A 20400-nucleotide genomic window follows, 5' to 3' on the forward strand; every position below is an offset into this window, starting at 1 on the left:
TAATCAAGTTGGTGGTAAATAAAAATTAATGTGGATGACACTTATCCAGAAGCAGCTGATGTTGCTGAATGACTTACACAACTTCCTTTGTTTGACAAAACTGAGTTAAGAACAGCCAACAAACAAGGTTAAATATACTAAAATGTTCAAAATTAAACTAAAAGGTAAATCCTTAGTTATAGATATTTTTGCAATCATCTACAACATGCTAAAACCACAATGTTTAGAAAACAAAAGAATGACAGGATGGAAATTTTTCTATAACTGATTATTTGACATGATTTATAATTGAGATGAGTATCTTAGAGACAAGATCACATTCAAATATCACACATGTATAAAGAAAAACTGAACAGTGTGCTTAAAACAGTGGTGCACAAACTCTTTGAGTCAGGGGCCACAAACAGACTTTTCGTAACTGTTGAGGGCTACAAAAAAGTGAAGATTAAAATTATCCCACAGTTATTTCACACAAGATGGACATCACATTTAAGAACACACAAATAACGATTACATCAAAGAGTTTGCACATTATTCTAAAAAATGTTATGATATGTCAACTGTCACAAAGTCAGTGTGATGGATGGTGCTGCATGTCATCTACAAGCTTAGAAATGTCCAGCTTGATGTTTGACATTGAAAGATGCAAGACTGCTTCCAGATGATCATCAGTCAGCTGATTGCAAGTGTTGTTTTTGTTCAGTTTCATATGCGAGAAAGCCTGTTCGCAACAGTACGTGCTGCCAAACATGCTGGTGAGGACAAGTGCATTCTCTTTCAGATTAGCAAATGTATCAGGCAATGTTTTGTAGAAGTTAAGCAAACTGTTTTCTCGGTAAGTAGCACGCAGTTCATCAGATGCCTGTAGATCAGTAAGTTTGAGCTGATATTTTGCTGACAAGTTATCCACTGACACACTGAATGTATCATCAAAAAGTTTCATCAACAATCTACATTGGTCAAAGTCATGAAACTGTGAGTTGAAAAATTGATCAAGGTGTCTAGCTTCCCAACATAAACTTGGTGTCAATGTCATGATTCTTCTGTAGCTGTGACTGAAAAGTGGGAAAGTGCACGAAGTTGCCTGATTCTGCTTGCTGCCGGAACAACTGCAACTTTGTCCTGAAAGCTGAGACATGATTTGCAAGCTGACAGATAAGCTGATTTTTGCTTTGCAACTTCAAATTCAGATCATTCAAGTGTTGTGTCATGTCGACCAGAAAGGTCAAATCAGCATGCCATGCTGGATCAGTCATGGAAATCACTTCTGTGTCTTTGTTCTTGCTTCTGAGGAATTATATCACCTGATCAATCAACTCCCAGAATCTTCTGAGCATCAACCCTTGACTCACCCAGTGTACTTCACAGTGATACACAAGGTCATCATAGTCTGAATCAATTTCTTAAAGAAGACTTCAAAACTGATGGTGATTGAGCCCTCGTGATTTGATGAAATTAATGGTTTTCATCACTAATGCCATCAGTGCCTGAAAACCATGTTCTTTACAGCACAGGTTCTGTTGGTGAATAATGCAGTGCAACTTCACCAACTGCCTGTTTTGCTTTCCTCGATGCATCATCAACAGTGCTACCAGCCCGCTACATTTTCTAGTCATGGCTGGTACTCCATCAGTTGTCACACTTACCAGTTTCGTGAAATCCAATGAAACACTACTACACAGTCGTACTGTCTCCTCGAATAGAGCAGACCCAGTTGTTTGACCCTTCATGGAACCCATGCCGAATAGTTCCTCTGTGATATCAAATGATGATGACACACCACAAACAAAAACTAGTAGCTGTGCTGTTGAACTGATGTCAGTCGACTCATCTGCTGCCAAACAGAAGTAGACAAAGTTGGCTGCTTTATTTGTAAGCTGCCTTGTCATGTCTGCTGAGAGGTGTGAAATTCTTAGTTGAACTGTCATACGATTCAAAGCCACCTTCTGTAGCTTGCGAACTGCTTCTGGACACAACTTTTCCAATGCAGTAATCATACATTGCTTGACAAAATCGCCATCAGTGAACAGTCGGCCAGATTTCGCTATCATCAAAGAAATATAGTAGCCGACCTCACATGCTGCACCTAAATCTGCTGACTGCTTTGAGAAAACGTTCTGCTGGTGATTCAGCAACTGCCACAGAGATTCAATTCGAGCTATTTGTTCATCACTGACAACGTTGTGGAAATCTTTATGCTTTAAATGATAATGACGCTTTATATTGGATACCTTTGCTACTGCTACTGTTGAATGATGCAGCAGACAAATCACGTTTTTCTGTTGTTGAACAAAACAGTATTGAGCAGTCTGACCATCATGAAACTGCTGGTTCTCATCGTCAACTTTTCTTTTACTATTAGCTGCCATTTTTGTTATGAAATAATATCAAAATAGAGCTCGTAAATAAATCTTGAAGAACAATTGGAACACGTGAGATTTCGTAATTACAGAAATATTACGTCATTGCACCAATGATTAAATGCCTATGCATTAACGAGATTTTCTTATTAAATTTTCTTTATTGCTCAACACAAATATGGAACCATCCAGTATCTAATCTAATGCATATTCTACTATAGTGCTTAATCTTTGCGCAGGCATGAACTCTAAGCGCTTGAGCTCTCTATGTTTGACTTTCCTGTTGGACATCGCGGGCCACTCGGTGACTTGTTGTGGGTCAGACTTTGTGTACCACTGGCTTAAAATGACCATTGAGGATACATTCCGTGACTAATTTGTTAAGAGATCATAATAACCATAAGAGACCAATGAAATATTATGAATTTATGTTGTGACATGGCTATAGATCTGTAAAAAGTATACATTAAAAATACATAATGTATGAGGTAATATTTTAAAATACTTAGATAATACTAAAGCATAAATTATAATGCTTTAATTTAATTAATAATGCTCTTAATCATGAATATTCTGATTAAAATGAATGATCAAAAGAATTTGTTAGTCAGTGGCAACTCAAAAAAATACACACTAATAAGATTTGTAAAAGAAAACAAGTACAAGACTATTATGTGTATCTGCTAATCAGTATGTTTTAAGGAAAAGTGATAGTGGAATGGACATGAGTTGTAGTTCTCAGGTTAACTTAGCCAATTTCCATGTTATATGGCTGTATTACAGAATAGAACATTGTTTGCAAAGAAAAAACACCACTGGCATTGAATGTTACCAATGCATTGAAATTTTCCAATTTTAATTTTTGGTGTTTATCGACTAGCCTCTTCCTAACTGCAGTTAAACTATTTTTATATAGGATTTAAAGATTAATGATGCTGTCAACATATTTTTCTGATTCAATCAGCAGCCAAGCTGCTTAATAAAATAAATATAAGACCCACCTACTGTTTGATTCATCAACAACCACTGAAGTTTGGTAGATTTGAGGAAATTCCAATGCTCACTGTTAACCTTGGACAAGTACAAATCAAAGTGGTCCAAGCGCATCTCACCTGCAAATTATCATGCAACAACCCTCCACCAACAGGAGTGTGACACACCCTCCTGATGCATATGACTCCCTCTATTTGATTATATCAAATTATCATTTCAAGTTTTAGCATAAAATGGAAGCATTGATTTTCAATTAAGGAGGAAGAGTGGGAAGTGTAAGAGTAGGTAACTAACTATTGGAAATATATTTTCAGCATAGAAAAATTATAACTTCCAATACAGTACCTTACCTCTGCTCACATAAATAGCTAGAATATCCCATTGAGTTGGTAGAGAGACCAGTGCAAGGGGAAAAAACATCCTTTGAAAGCATCTGAAAGACACCCTAAAAGAGTATATCTTTGCAACAGAGAATAATATGTGGGAGATCATGTCACTTCTGTACCAGATATACTCTTCATCAATTGAGGAAAGAGGTATTGTAGATGTGGGTAAAAACTGAGTGAAGCACATCTGAAAGGGAGAGAACAGTAAATGGACAGGGATCTGAGCCACATGTTATTAGAATCTAAATCCCACAGAGTCCATCAATGTGGGTGAGAGTAAAAGGATGTGCCTCTTGGTGTAAAGCACCTAGAGCATAACAGAATGTACACAGGGAGTCAGTTGCATCTAATACCTAGTTGCCAGCTACTGACATCTGTGTGGAGGTAGGATGATGATCATACTATTAGTAAGTCAACTATAATCCAAAACCCAACTATCTGGTTGGGAGAAGAAAGATGATTATATCTAATTTATGATAATTGCTAACAAGATTGAAACACACATTTTTTCTTTTTGAATACAAATATATTTGTACAAACAATAATACAACTGACAATGACACTTAATTCAAATAATGATCTATATACAAAAGTTTTGCAAACAGTATTGAATCTTCTGTGTGGTTTGGAACTTTCCTGACATCTTATCGAGAGTTCACAATGAAAAAATTAATTTTGAGTTGATGAAGACACAATTCACTTAACAGGGAGCTAACTAACTCTGCATTTTTTATTGATCATATGCCAGTTACGGGTTGAGTTATCCATTGCTGAAGTTATATGAAGCTTTCATAAAAATACTACTATCTCTACTTAAATTGTTTGTAATGTTTAAAACCTATAAATTTCCCTGGTCAAGTATTTAAAGTTCCAGATTAATAAGCAAGATTTGCAGTTATAGCTTATGAGGTTTACAGCACCCCAACTATAGGAAACTAATAATATACACTGTCTCTTGGCTTATCCTGTTGGTTACATTTATAGGCATGAGAAGAGTTTCTAAAAATTTCAGCTTGCAGAACAACAATATGCTAGTACTGACGTAAACATGTATACTGTTGATTATAAAACTCAAGAATTTTCTACACTTTTTGTGAATAAACAGGAATTTTGCAATACAGATTTAACAGTACAAGTTATGTACATTTTTAAATATAAATCTAACTCAAACAAACATTGATATTAAAACAGATGCATGATAGTAATGTGAGTAATTGTTTGACCAATACAAACTTCAGGTCCAACAAAGATCAATCTTCCAATGCATCAAAGCTGACAAATTCTCAGTTGAGTACCATCACCTGAAGTCCAGATAATGTGCTAGAAATAAATAACATTTCTGAGGTGGAAACATAAGCTGCAGTGAAAAAAACAGCAAATATCTCTACTTCATAGGAAATTAAAAAAAACAAACAGGAAAGTGCACAAACAATAAATAATTTGGTAGAACTATACAGAGGGAGCACGTTCATCAGGTGGGTGTGTCTATTTTAACTGGTGGAAGGTTGTCACATGATGATTTGCATGCAAAATACTGTTGAAACACATTGATCTTAAAATACTTAGAAACCCAAGGCTTGTGACATGCAAAAAAATTTCCATATAAGGAGCAGCACTGAACAAGGATAGCTATTCATGCGAGAGGAGGTAATGTACAACATTGGAATAAAAAAATATCCCAAAATGATTTCTTCATAAAAAGAAAAAAAAAGTACTGTTCACTTTATTTCATAATTATAAAAATTTCATTTTAGTGTTCACTAATGATTTAGCAAGAACTAGTGTTAGGCAAGAGAAAATATCATAAATTCTCGTTTTATCTTAAAAAGAATTTTCATATTCAATTATAAGCTTCAAGAGGTTATGTTAATGAAATACAAAAATTGTAAAATGAAAAGAAACATTTTTATTTTTAGCACAATAATCATCTTACACTCAGATTGATTCAGTAAAGGTTATGAAAATTAATACAACTCTTTCCTCTAAATGCTATATTACAAATTAAGATTTTTTGTGCACAACAAACTTGTAATGTTCACCAAGCCTGTCAGATTTCCTGAAGATATGGTTTCAAAAGCAAAGGTGAAGCTGTTTCATTAACATTTAATTCACAATGTATATTGTAAATCCACAAACTTTATTTCATGTGCAGCATCTCTTTGTTGTATGCACTCCTCATGATGTTGAAGTGTTTAGAAATGGCATTTACATCTCAGTTTTTTTAGATAGTTGTGAAGAATGCATGACTGATTACATACAGTATTCTGTGCATGCTCTTTAATATGTGAGCTATCTCAAATAACATATTGTAGAGCCCATGACGCCAAAGTTGCACTTTGGACTTGTAAATTTACACATGACGTGAGAGTGATGAATAATTCGAATCCTGTCTTTATATTTTAAATAGTTATTTAAATGACAATAGTTTAAACACCATTCTAAACTTAATGTGCAGATAACAGTTATTATTCAAAATAGATTTAATCGTTTTTCTTTACTTCTGTTGAATGGTAACCAGTAAATGATATAATACATTAAATTATTTCTTTTCAGTTTGTTTATTAGCTTTAGAAATGTGCAAACCTTTTAAATAATTCTTAACAACACCATCAATTAACTGGATGGGAAACTTTTTTTTGTAAAATAACCTTTTTGTTTTGTACTTATTCATGAAATGAGGAAAAAAGTAATTATGTTAACTAAATATACAAATGCTGAAAAAATATGAAGTTGTTACAAAATTAGATTTTATACATTTTATTAATGTGATTGCTCATTACATAAACAAGATTTTAAATGAAATAAAGCATGAACAAATAAAAGGGTGCAATAAATTAAAACATGAGAAATTTAGTGTGCCTACACTTTTTAGGTTCTACACAAGTAATTTATATTCCCTCAGATCATTGGTTAACTTTCGTAGAAAATAAGGTATTATCACAGGGTTTAAGATTTTAAATTACCTTTAAGAAATTGAATTATGTAGAATATTTTTCAAGGTTTGATGATATAGTTACTGAAATTTCAAATCTAGCATTTTCAGGGTATTACAGTTTTGACCTATTTAAATAGGAAATTTTGGCTTTAAAACACCTCTTCTCACATGATAATTTAATAATTCTTAAACCAGATGAAGGGAATGGCATAGTAATTTTGAATAAAAAATATAATATAGATAATGTTTTAAATATTTTAAATGATAATACTAAATTTAAAAAAAATTGAAAATGGATCCCACAGCAACTAAAGAAAGATATTTACAGAAATATCTGTTAAAAATTCAGAAAGAATAGTTCATATTGGATAAAATATATAACAAAATTAGTCCAGTTGGTTCCCATTATGGTATATTTTATGGGTAAACTAAAATACATAAATTAAATTGTCGCATCACACCAACTGTGTCAAGTATAGATACTTTCAGTTACAGCAAACAATTTTTAGGGAGGTTTTTGAATTTATCAAAGATATATCTACACTGACTATTGACTTGCCTGTCTATATTACCAGTTTTGACATTGAATATTTGTATATCAGTTTACGCTCAAATGAAGTAATTAAGTGGCAATTTCATTTTTGCAAATTCTAATGTTGTCAGTGATATTAACCAAACCTGTATTTAGAGAGCTATTATATTTTGTCACTAAAAAGTCAAATTTGTTTTTCAGTGGATGTCATTATGAATAACTTCAAGGGTATCCATAGGTTCAAGAGTTGCATCATGATTGGCTAATTTATTTTTAAGTTATTAAGAATAAAAATGGTTAAAAAGTTGTCAGGGAAAGTTTAAACCTCTATATTATATATGTTGATAACACTTTTTAATTTTAAAAATACATCTGATTCTTTAAAAATCTCAATATTATTTGTATAATTAACATAAAAATATTAGATTTGCAGTTTAAAAACAGACAGTTAATAATTTATCTTTTTAGATACTACAACTGTTAATTTAGGTTGAAATTTTGACACAAAGAGCTATTATAACCCAACATTCATAGGTTGATATTTTCATTTTGACAATATTTGAATTTAAAAAGAACTTAATTTATAATTCAATTCATCAAAACTTAGTTATTTTTCCTCTTCTTATGAAAACGTACAAAACATAAGGGTTGTTACACATAAAAAGTTTCCCTACACATTTAATTGATATTGTTATTAAAAAGTATTTAAAATGTTTTTACATTTCTAAAACTAATAGTTGAAGATAAAGAAACAGTTTATTGTATTCTACCACTTACTGGTAACCATTCAGTAGATATAATGAAAAAGATTACACCCATTTCGAATAATACCATTTATCCTCACAATATGTATAGAATTGTTTCATTTAAGTAATTATTTTAAACATAAAGACAGGAACCCAATTATACATCATTCTGATGTCAAATGTAAATGTACATGCCCAAAGTGCAACTTTGACTACATTGGATCCATAATACGTAATTTGAGCTCATGTATTAAAAGCATGCACAGAATACTGTATATAATCAGTCATACATTCCTTGCCACTGCCTAGACAACTGTGACATTAATGTTTCTAAACACTTCAACACCTTGGGGAGTGAGTACAGCAAACAGATGCTACACACAAAAAAATGTTTATGGATTCACAAGATACGTCCTGAATTAAAAGTTAATCAAACAGTTTCACCTTTGATTTTGAAACTTTAAACTGAGCATTGAAAATATAGTTAAAGTGTGTATAGCTTCTTGATTTTTAAGGTTGTGCAAAATTATCAATTTGACAAGAAAGGGTTAAAAGCTTATCAATAACGAAATTAAACATTTTATGCATAGCTAAAAGTTAGGCTAATAAACAGAAAAAGACCACAGCTTGTAGTTTAATGTTTTACTTGAACTTTAAGTACTTATGTCATTTTGACAATCCAGCATGTCTTCCTTTCACGAGACCATCAAAAATTGGATATCAAAGGTACTACAAAACCCAAAAAATAATCACCATAATTGCTAATAATACACAAAATGTAAATCAGTTCTTTCACAGGATTTATAGGATCAGCAAAACACATAAGAGTAATTTTAAAAACTTTAAGAAAGGAAGCTTAGTTGGTGATGCTAAAAAAATTAATCACTGCACTTTAATTCAAATATTAAAGTAAATATTGTGTATTTTAAAATGCATTATTGCAGTTTTCCTATACCTTCAAAAAATCAAATAATTGGCAAAAAGACAGGTTGGGAATGCTAGCTTTTATTTAAAAGTTTCAACCAACCAGACATTCACTGATTACCAGAAACTGTTGCTGACAGGATTTGTATTCTAAAAGCTGAAGGTTCATGATATTGTTAGTAGTTAAAAGTTGAAGAAAACTGTCAATTAATTAGCAGCTACAAAATTTTTGTTGGAACTCTATCCAACAGACTATAGAACTAATTCACTCATACTCAGTACATTTCTTAATTTTTCCAGCTGTTGCAAAATGCAAGAGAATGAAATCTACAAAAGAATTTTAAATATATCACAATAAAAAATCAAAAACGAAAAATGTTCAACTGAAACAAGAGCTGAGTATTAGGGAAAAAAAAATCATACAACATGGATTCTCTGAAAATAAATTAATTTTAATCCAATAACACACTTTGATCAAAGTGTAGGTTGAACTGGACCTCCCTTGAACTTAGATTTTGAGATGAAACAATTTTTGGAATGTTAAGTTGATTTATTGTATATGCTACTGTGGGGCTATATAATATGAAGAGGTGAATAGTGGCCGTGAACACTTTTTCTTCACTTCACCTATTCAGTGTATATGTTTTTCTTGTGGTTACTACAAAGTATGTTTGATTTTCTACATACTTACCAATTAAATCACAGAAAATAAAAATGTGAGGAGGGCTGATGAAATGCTAATATATGTGTCATATATCTCTTCTTATTTGTCTATTATTTTTTGTATCTACTACAATTTTTATTTTATCTTCTAGGTGTTTAGTACTGAAATGAAATTCAATAGCCTTTTCAGACCCAGGATGATATAATTATATATCCCCACACTTTTCCAGAACCCATGAACAATAGACTATGACATAATTCACTACCTTTCCTATATATTTAGCTAAGTGTTTAATAATTGCATTACAAGATAAATAATCATTTGTCAGATTAAACTGATTATTTTATATGAGAATTAAATTATATTTAATTTTACTAACTCAACATAATGTCAAACCAGTGAGTTACTGCTCTTTTCTTAGAAACTAACCAATGTTTTCTTAAGTTTATAACTAATTTTCATTGTAGCAAAAAAAAAAAAAATCTGAAAAGTCCATTTCAGAATCTGTGTATCCTGAAAATTTTGATAATCATCCAAAATGATTGGTCATAAACCAGTGTGTTGCAATGATTGGATGATATAAGTGATCCCAAGATTTAATCCTAAATTTCATAATAATAAAATAGTCAATTTATAAATTGTAATAGTAAACACAAGCTCACTGGTGAAAAATTACAGGATAAAAACACAGTAGTATGTAAAATATTTTCTCAATCCAAACGAGCCGTTTTTGCATATAAAGTAAACTGTTTTACATATCAGAATATAAGATAAAACTAGGATTCGTTTTCAGTTTAGTTTTGTTACCAATTTACTCATTATAGGATAAAACTATGACGAAATTTTTATTTTTATTTTCTTTTGAAGTTTACTTTTTCAACATTCTCATTTGGACTTACAAAAGTTTAAAAGAATGCACATCAGGAAACATTTTATAAATTTTTATGTCACAAAAACTGAAATTTACCATTTTTGTGCACAAAATATTTTAACAAAAGATACATGACATCTTAACTAAAAGTATTATATATACACTAAGATTTAAAAATTTAGTTCTCTTAAAAACATTAAAAAATGTTGATTAAAAACTAAATTATAATAATGAAAAACTGTTATAATTACAGTGATCCGGGTTTTATGACTGTATTTTCCATCATGTTCAGGAAAACAACAGGAATCAAATATAATTCCTAAAACATTTGACTTCTGAGAAGAAGGAACCAAAAAACCAAACCCCTGAAAGATAGTACAGAACTTGAATTAGTAAAATAACTAATAAAGAGCAATAACCTAACACAATTTAATTACCAAAACCATATTCATTTCATTTTTTGCCACATCTTCACTATAACTGTTTGAATCACTTTTAATTCAAGGAAAAAATATGTCTGTTTACCTTGGACAGCATCATTTCCCTTAGTAATGATTAAAAAAATTTCTCACACTTTTACAAAGTTTCAGATGTTGGTTTACATGTACAATAATACTATTCATGGTTTCAACCTTGTGTTCAAATGAATGCCTATCAGGTTTATATAATCATTTTTACAAAATATGAACTATGAATCAATTAACCATACTGAAGCTATTTACATCTTCTTTCAAATAAAGAGTTTGCAAGAGTTGATTTACAGCTAATGATACATGATTGGAGCAAATTGTTCAAGATCACTTCAGATTAAGCTAAACAGTATTTATATTATTTCATATACAATAATACAATATTAGAAACCTATTCACATTATAATACATGTATATTCTCAGAAAATATAATGCATTATAGACCTACAAGTAAGTAAAAAATCATATGTAAAAAATTCAAACTTGTATATTTAATATATTTAAATTGTTATAAAACAATTGTGTTTCTGGATTTTTCTTCTCTTTGAGAGAAACAAAATTTTTAATTAGGGAAATATCTACCAAATTGGTAATTTTTAATGATACAAGTCATCATTTATTGTCTGTGAAATGAGTGACTGCTTGCTAGACTCTTTCTCATACATGATTAAAAAAAAAAGATGTAGAGTATCAGGATTGAAAAAAAATAAGTTTTACTGATCAATTTAAGTAGTATAATGAATTGTACCAGTCTTTAAGCAATGTTTTAAGATCTCATTTGTATTTCCTGAACATAGCTCTGAACTGTGTTGGCTTTTCCTAACAAATTAGATGGTTCATGAGAACTTCTCTTGAATGTCTCCCTAACAATGATAATGTCATCCACTTTGTTACTTTGTTCTGCTAGTGGAATGTTGAACACTGTTAGATGTACGTTTTAAGTAGTCAAATAAATGTTTATAGACTTTAAATACTTAAAAAAAGTATTTTAGAGAGGAAAAAAACAAACTTACAATTGAAGCAATCAATAATTTATAACAGTAAGATGCTGTTCAGTGAGTTTCTAATAACTTCATGGAAATCTTATCATCATCTGTTGAAACCTAGGTAAATTATTTTGAAACTTTTTTTTAATCTGTTGGGATGCACAAATATTTTACACACCAAACTGTTCTTAGTATACAGAGGTGTGGAGAACAATTCCTTTTGCAAACTTCAAAATAGCATTTTCATAGTGATCATATTCCTTGACAGTTTAGTTTTCCTTAATAATTTTTTGGGAATGTGAAGATAGATGAACTTCCATAAGAAACTTTGGTGGCTTTCCTACCCTGATGGGTATACAGGTAACTCATTACTGTATTATTCAAAGGTTACCTCTAAACTATTCTGTGCAAGTTATGGGGAGACTAGCACTGCCTTTTACATGAAGAACATAAACTTATCTAGTTTCAACCCAAAGGAAATGGATACAATGTGAATTCTAATCTAAACACAAAATCCTAGTAATCCAGTTGAATTAAGTTCCATGTCTTAAGCTGAATAGATAACTGTAACATGAAATTATATTTTGTTTGTGGCCATTTGGCTTTCACATTTATCATCTGGAAGATATCAAAATAAACATACACATACATCTCAATCATCTGTATCATAAATGCAAATTACATTTACAAATCCAATATAGCTTTTATAAGTGCATATAGTCATGTAAAAGAAAATTAAATAATTTTAGACTTAAAAAATAATAAAATTATCCTTGGCTGCAGATATTTTTCTACTTATTCCTGTTAATAAAGTACTTTCGAAGAATTTTAAACAGTAGTGTGTTAAGAAGGCATTTCAGACTTATTTTCTACCTGCCACTCAGGATAATTTACTATTTTTGTTAAGCTTAAAAACATTCAATACTTTGCTAGCTCAAGTATTTTGTATCATTATTTTAATAATTATATCTCACCCTGGATTATATGGAAACTAAGCAGTACTCAAATTGCACTATTTACACTGACTCACTTAGTTCTCTACAGACCCTGGAATTGCTTCATATTAGTTCTCACCCTCTTCTTGTCAATATTCAAAACCGACTGGCCTATTTCTCTTTAACATCTATTTCTATCCCGTTTTTTTGGATACTAGGCCATGTTGTTATTAGTAGAAACAGACTACCTGGCACTGCAGCTAAATCTGTCTGCTGTGGCATTATCACCACTGTGCCTGTTCTATACATGGACTATGGTCCTGTATTCAAAGCTCGGCTCTGTGCAAGCTGGCAGTCAATTCTGAGTGAGCAACGTGAAAACAAACTTTTCCAAATAAAACCCTATATTGGACTTTGGCTGTCTTGCTTCCGTAAGGATTGGAAAGAGGGAGTTGTTCTAGCTAAACCATGCATTGGTCACATTTTAACTCATCGTTTTCTTTTATCTGGAACTGATGCACCAGTGTGTAGTTTGTGTAACACTCAGATCACAATAAGCCACATTTTACTTTCTTGCCGTCGTTATGACTCTCAACAATGGCACCACCTTAAACATGTTCTGTCCCAAGGTTTGTCCATAACGTTAGTGTGTTATTGGGGATGGTGACACTGTCCACCTTGGTAATGTTTTAAGTTTTTTAAAAGCCATTAATCTTTTTTAATGCCATTTTAGTTTTTTAATTTATAGATTACACCTTTTTTAATGTGACTCCCTTTTAAAAATCACAGTTCATCTAGTTCCATTTGAAATTAGAAACTGACTGTAATATTAAATAACTCACAACCAGGACCGTTAGTCATCCTGGCCAGTTATTATTATAATTTTGCTACATGTCTTTTAAAATCTTTTTATCACTTTCCTTTTAAAAATGGCCATAACGTCAAGTAACTGGAAAGGCCAACTTCAGGTGACTGACAGTGGTTTTTGTACTTACCTGTTAGTTTTCCTGGCAAGTTGTGATAATTACAGTTATGCTACAGAAAGTCCTTTACAACTTGAATTACTGTAGTTTTTCTCTTAACACTCTAGACTAGATGTAAACAATGGTTTTATGCTATTTATGTTTTTTTTTCTAAAACTTTGTTTTGTTTTACCTTAATTTCCTTTTATGAATTTTACTAAATTTACTTTTAACTTTTTACTGGATGTTTGGCAAAGATAGCCTAGTTGCTCTGTGCTATAAAACACTAAATCAATCAACCAACCAACTTTCCATGAACGAATGCAATGAAAAATTGACTTGGAGAAATACCTAAACTCAGCTGAAGATTTTACTCCAACAGTCACCATAAGGCTGATATTAAGAGCTATTACCTACTTTGAAATGTGATGTTTCAACTTCAGTCAATATAACACTTTTGCAGCCAATGACCATCAATTAAACATTGTGGAATATCAATAAGACCTGGTGTTCAAAATGAGTAACAGAAAGATTCCTTAACACCACTACTTTAGATGCTACCTCTTAATACAAAGTCACCTTGAACATTTCTACAGTATATTAAATGTTTTAAGAATATACATATTGAGTTCTTACACTTTATACAAAACTTTGAGTGAGGTAATAATGAATGGTGTACTAATATGTTATGGTAGAAATAAATTAACTGAATAAGGATTTTTATGCTATTTATCATATCATTCACTCATATTCTTTAAGTTCATAACTTGGATACAGAATGGATATCTCAGCTTGTAAAGTGATGTTAGTAGAATAACTTAAATCTTACATAATTCATACAGTGATATTTGCACACATATATAGTACTTTTGAAATCAAATGACTATACAGTTTAGAACCATTTAGTGTTTGTACTAGTCATACATGTCAACATGATGGCCATGCATATTGTCTTTTTTTTTTTGTTTATAAATTTTTGCTCATTATCAGTGTGACACTTAGTTATCCCTTGTGGGACAACTGTGATAAGTTAATGTGCACTTGCATGTGATTTTTCTTATCATAATGAATAAGTGGCTCTCACAGGAATTACATGCTGTTATGCTTCATGATTAGTGGATGTACTATAATCAACATAGCAACCTTCCATATTATGTTCTTTATCATTCACATAATGATACAAAATTTGTATTGCTTTGTAGCTGCAATTCTTGTCTTGCATAGACATTTAACAATAAAAAACAGAAGCACCAGGAAAAAGAGTTAAAAACCATACATTCAATCAGTAGAAAAGAAACAATATATACACTTTAAATTTAATTGCATCCTATACGAATGATATTTAATGTCCTGTTTTGCCCTTAGAACTACTTACTCTGCAGCCAATCATGCTCAGTCTGATGGTTTTGATAAGAATACTAATGCCTGACATCAGTTTTCATTGTAACAAGCTTCTGTATGGTATGGTGTGATCAACCCCAAACTACACCTCTTAAAAAAACCTTTTTTTATTCCTATACAATGTTTAAGCAGATTAAAAGTATAAAACTCCAATGGAACCCCAGTTGAGAACTTGAAATGTGTATTGTCAAAATGAGATTACCTGATTCACTTTTTTTAAATATACTTTTTATAAAAAACAACTAATGCATAAGATGTAGCTGAAAACTTGTAAACCTTTGTCAAGACCATCTCTTTATTACCTTGTTGATGGTACTACATTACTCATGGCACCAAGCCACTGCACTAGCACAACGATTATGGTGCCATCACTTGTAACTGTGGTATTAACACACTGCACTAGCACATTACTAGATTTTAAGCTTTTTTGTAAGTTGTGCAATTTAGACATAAAAATTGTGCAAGTTAACATTTACATTGCTTTGAAGGAAACTAATCACATAATATTTTTTTGTGCACTGAAGAATTATGTAAATTCCAAGGAAATTTTTAGAAAGCTAAATGTCTTTCAAAAATTACATCAGTTTAGACTTCCTTTATAGTATTTACAAAAAATGCAAGAATGGTATAAATCTTATTCTGTGATGTTTAATTATATTATTATATATGTACAAAACCAAAACCTAGGTCATGTAAATTTGGTGCCTGTGATTCATCAGTTGTTGATTAAAATTACAAGTTTTTTCATATTAATACTAGTATTATTCTATAAATAGTCTGAAAAATTGCCACAACTCATACAGACAGAATTTTCAGTAATAATTTGCGAATCACAAAAAAGAAATGTTTACTCATTTAACAATCATGAAGAAAACAAAAACAATTATAACAATTAAAAGAATGGAGAAATTTATAGAATATTAAAAGTCTCTTAACTGAGCAGATCAAGGATATTTGAAACTGTTCAAAATGATGAAAGCTGTGTTATATCAGTTTTTGAAAAACTGAGTATATTACCAAATTTATCAAACCAACTGATGTTTTACAAAATAAAAAAACAGAAACCCTCCCTTCCACCATAAATCTGTCTGTCGTCAGCCAAATGACTGAAACATCCCAAAGTACTATAGGTGGGTAAACCAAAATACATATACATGAATAAAAAATCCTTTAGAGACAAGACAGTATGTGCACATGAATTTTGAAGTAAAAATAAAAGTTGGACTGTTTTTCATTATGTATTTAACAAAAATTATAAATCTAAAATTAATCATGTTACAGTATTGTAATTATAAAAACTGTAATTTTTGTCTCACTCAAACACGGTTAATTATAAAACTGTCTAGGCACTCTCTTACTTTCTTTTTCCTCTTTTATTTAATGTAACATATCCATGTTCTGTCTTAATTATTTACTAGTCTTTGTAACCAGATAATTAGAGAAAGTTTATTGTATGTAATACAGAAGTTAATATCTAGGGAAATAACATATTATTAAGTTAATCTGGCATCATAAAACTACACAAATTTATGGTCTTCCCAAAATTGATAAATGCTGTTTCCCTCTAATAAATAGTCTCTGTTTTTCAACTTGGACAGATATTGGCTATTTTATCATTATGTCAGCTGTGGCTCATCATTGTCACAAAGCTAATACATTCTGATCCACTTGCTGTTATTGAACTTTTTGACTGAAAAGGTTGTTCACACAAGTACCAGTTTCTAATTAATAAACTGTACCCTTGTTGTTTTTTTTATAAATGACATTTCTTATAGATCTTTCATTTTCATGGTAAATTCTGTAAAAAATGTCTCAATTTCACCAATTCAATTTGAAAGTCTAAATTATGGATTGATCAAGCATGAGAAGTTCCACTTCTCCTATTCTTTCAAATACATTCTTGATTAAAATTAAAGGTCAAGCTATTTCCATTTCCCTTCATCAACAAACTGTCTGGGTAAGATACGATAAAAGACACAGCAAGATATTCCACACTTCCAGTTATCATAAGCATACCCACACAAATTTAAACATACCCTGAAACACCTACAATAATCCTTCTAAAAAATTAGGCACTGTAAAAAAATCAGTCTATCAAGACTATTTGTTCCAGTAATAAATATATGCAATTGGACCTTGACAAACTGAAAACAGAATTAGCAAGTCAAAATAGCTTTTCTTCAGAATCTTTTAACAAAGTCTTCTCTCAATTTTATAAAAAATTTGAAGTGAAATCTCAGCACAAATATTATTGAACATAATGTTTATTGCACAATTCCTTTTATCCCAAAAGTGTCACATTCAATCAGAAAGATTTGTTAAAAATGCAAACACATTTAAAATTAATTTTCTCTAGAATCTGTTTTCCTTCCTGGCAAATAACTAGGCCACTATTATATCAAAATAAAATGTTCATGCCTCTAGTTCTGTGTATGAAATAAATTGTGAGAAGACATCTACAGATAACTTCTACCCATCTTTAAGAATATAAAAACTTCCTCTCCTTTATTTATGAACATATGTCCAAGCATGGTTATTTGTTTGAACTTAACAATGTTGAAATTCTCAACACAGATAAAAATATAAACAGCTACAAAATAAAGGAAACTTCAAATTAAACAGCTTGAACCTAAAATCAATAAATATTCTGATATACAGCTGTATCTTTTCTAACCATTCTCTAAAACATTTAAGGTTGAATTGCTGTATACATATATTTTCTATTTTTAAGGTGAATTTATAACATAGTACAATCAGACTATTGAAATTGCCTAGTATATTTAGAATTATGTTTTAAACATCACAATGTAAAATATTTCAAAATGTTTTGTTGTAGACTTTCTTAATTATAAGAATATTAATTTTTTTTAATAATAAGTAATGTACAATACTGGGTAAAACCTAAAATAATGTTCAGAACCACTGTTTTGGAACAGTTAAATTGATTTGTATACAATGTGACACTTTCACGTGTCTTCTCTTGTTCAATAATTGGTTGTTGAGAGAAACAGCTACAGTGTTTATTTTATAAGTAAAATTCAAAGTTCTTAAACTTTATATGATATCAGAGAGAGGATTAAGTTGACCTTCAACACTGTTTGAAGGCTGGCAACCTTTGGCTTGTGGATTCATGAACCTTGCATAATTTTTCTTTTGAGATAATTTCCACTTTTGTATATTTATTTGGTTAATTCCCAGTTATTTTATGATCAAAACAGCCTTAATTTTGGACCATTTGCACCCCTTTTTTTATGTTTTGCAGCCTTGTTAAGCTTAATCAATCAAATATTAATGAATCTATCTCCTAGTTTTTGTATTATTTAGATCTGAAGCTCACTCCTTGCAATTATTCTACCTTATTATGTCAGATTAACCTGGTGAAGTACTGTAATCACAGACACTATACTTTGCATATCTGACAATATACACATTTTACATCTTTGAAACTATTCCTTGGATCATGGGTGGCTTGAGCAGACTAAACATTTGCAAAATGAGTCTAAGCCAGGCATTTGGCTGTAGCCCCCACTAGCTCACTCCTCAAAGTACATAAACAGAATTGATTATTTACTCTCACTACAGACTCAGCCAAATTAATCAAGTTTTAATCACAAATTGACCATCATACTTCCATAGCTTCTAATACGTTTTGTGTGTAATAAAGACATTTAGCAGTCTTTCAGTAAATGTTACAAGTCTTGTGCACATAAAATCAGATTTTGAAATAACGCATTTTTATGAAAATTTTGTCTGTGAATATACTGAATGTTGACAGTTCCGAATGCCTAAGTGATTTTCATATTATGATTACAAATTCTTTTCTTCATTGGAAAATTATCAAATTTCATTTACATATTCTCTGAAACCTCCTACACAAATATCAAATGTTTTTCCAGTAAAACCTCATATTTTATCTGTTATTTTCTCTACCCTAATTCTTTAAGCATCCCATCATAACCATCATAAAAAACATGAAATCTAAATTTCCCTTCTGAACTGACTGCAAATTGCAACAACAAAGCTACAATTGCTCATCCTAAAGAGCTTAAAGCATATCACAGTATACATCTGTTTATATTTAATTGTTTTATTGCCTTTTGATCCAAGTCTAACAAATAATCCTACCACACAAATTGTAAATTACTTGACAATTATGTAGCTCAAAATGCTTGAAAAACTGTACATGCAGGTAAAACTCAACATTCATTTTTGACATGATGAGAGAATAAACATGAATAATGTTGATGTAAAATTTTAATTTGCAAGTAGGATATTCTACAATAAAGTTTTTGGAATTAATCACATTATAATTCATATTTTAAATTGTGACATAACTTAAATAATAAAAATGGATATTTACCTTATGTTTATTGTTAAGTGGCTCTTAGCATGACTGAAATGCTCAACAATTACTTTTCATGGTGAGGGGGTATAAGTAGCTCAGAGCTCTGACTCTGAGTGAAACCAAGATTGCAACACAATAAACCTTTTTGAAAGTCCATGAAATAATTTAAATGAAAGATTAACTTGAACTTTTTCTATCATTGGAGATGAGTATTTTTTACTTTTGTTTGTAAATAATACAACATAAAATATAGAGAGGATGTAAAAGGTGGGTGTGACAAATGGGTTTGATTTTCTAGTTTATGGCTTTGTAAATAAGGATGGAGGGTATAACAATTATTTTTGTCTTAGTAATATCTATATCATGGTGAGAAAGTTATGTTAAATTCCATACCTCTGAGAGGGCTAGTAAATAATTTATAGAAAAGGGAAGGTCTGGAGAACAAATGTTACAGTTCTCATACCAGCAGAGATTGAAGATGTTTTACAATATTTCCTTATAAAATAAAGAATTTAAAACTTATATCAAAACTGATATATTAACTATAATTAAATTTGACTCCAAGTTTAATTATATAAAATGACAATAAAGTAGTTTAATTAAATTTTGAATGTAACTTTCTATACAGTTGTGACATGTGCACTTTGACCTAACAGTAGCAAAAGAGTTAATAAAAATGTTACATTCCATGTTATTAGTCTAATGAATGTGTTCTTGACACTAATGCACCTCACTGGGTATCTAACATAAAGGTTTGCTTAAAGGGATGTATATTTTAACTGCCAGTATACTTTCATAGCTTTCTATTGTAATTGAACATTTGCTTCAGTCTAGGAGTAAGTACATGGACTTTTCAATCATAAGCCAGAAGCAACAAATAACTTGTAGTT

General features: G+C 30.7%; 1 protein-coding gene across 10 annotated transcripts in view; it reads right to left on the bottom strand.

Moving 5' to 3' along the window:
- Nucleotides 1-4990: 4990 nt before the first annotated feature.
- Ppox (protoporphyrinogen oxidase) overlaps nt 4991-20400 on the bottom strand; it is a 99359-nt gene continuing 83949 nt past the window's right edge. For 9 of the 10 annotated variants that reach the window (XM_076454190.1, XM_076454183.1, XM_076454182.1 and 6 more), the window contains 2 exons: nt 10663-10776; nt 4991-5059 (listed from right to left, as the gene is read on the bottom strand). In XM_076454190.1, the coding sequence (XP_076310305.1) occupies nt 5006-5059; nt 10663-10776 (168 nt within the window). In that variant the 3' untranslated portion in view covers nt 4991-5005. Of the gene's footprint in view, nt 5060-10662; nt 10777-20400 lie in introns of those variants that run through there. The other variant, XM_076454187.1, reaches the window with a different exon arrangement.

The sequence above is a fragment of the Tachypleus tridentatus genome, chromosome 9, assembly GCF_004210375.1.
Source record: "Tachypleus tridentatus isolate NWPU-2018 chromosome 9, ASM421037v1, whole genome shotgun sequence".
NCBI lineage: Eukaryota > Metazoa > Arthropoda > Merostomata > Xiphosura > Limulidae > Tachypleus > Tachypleus tridentatus.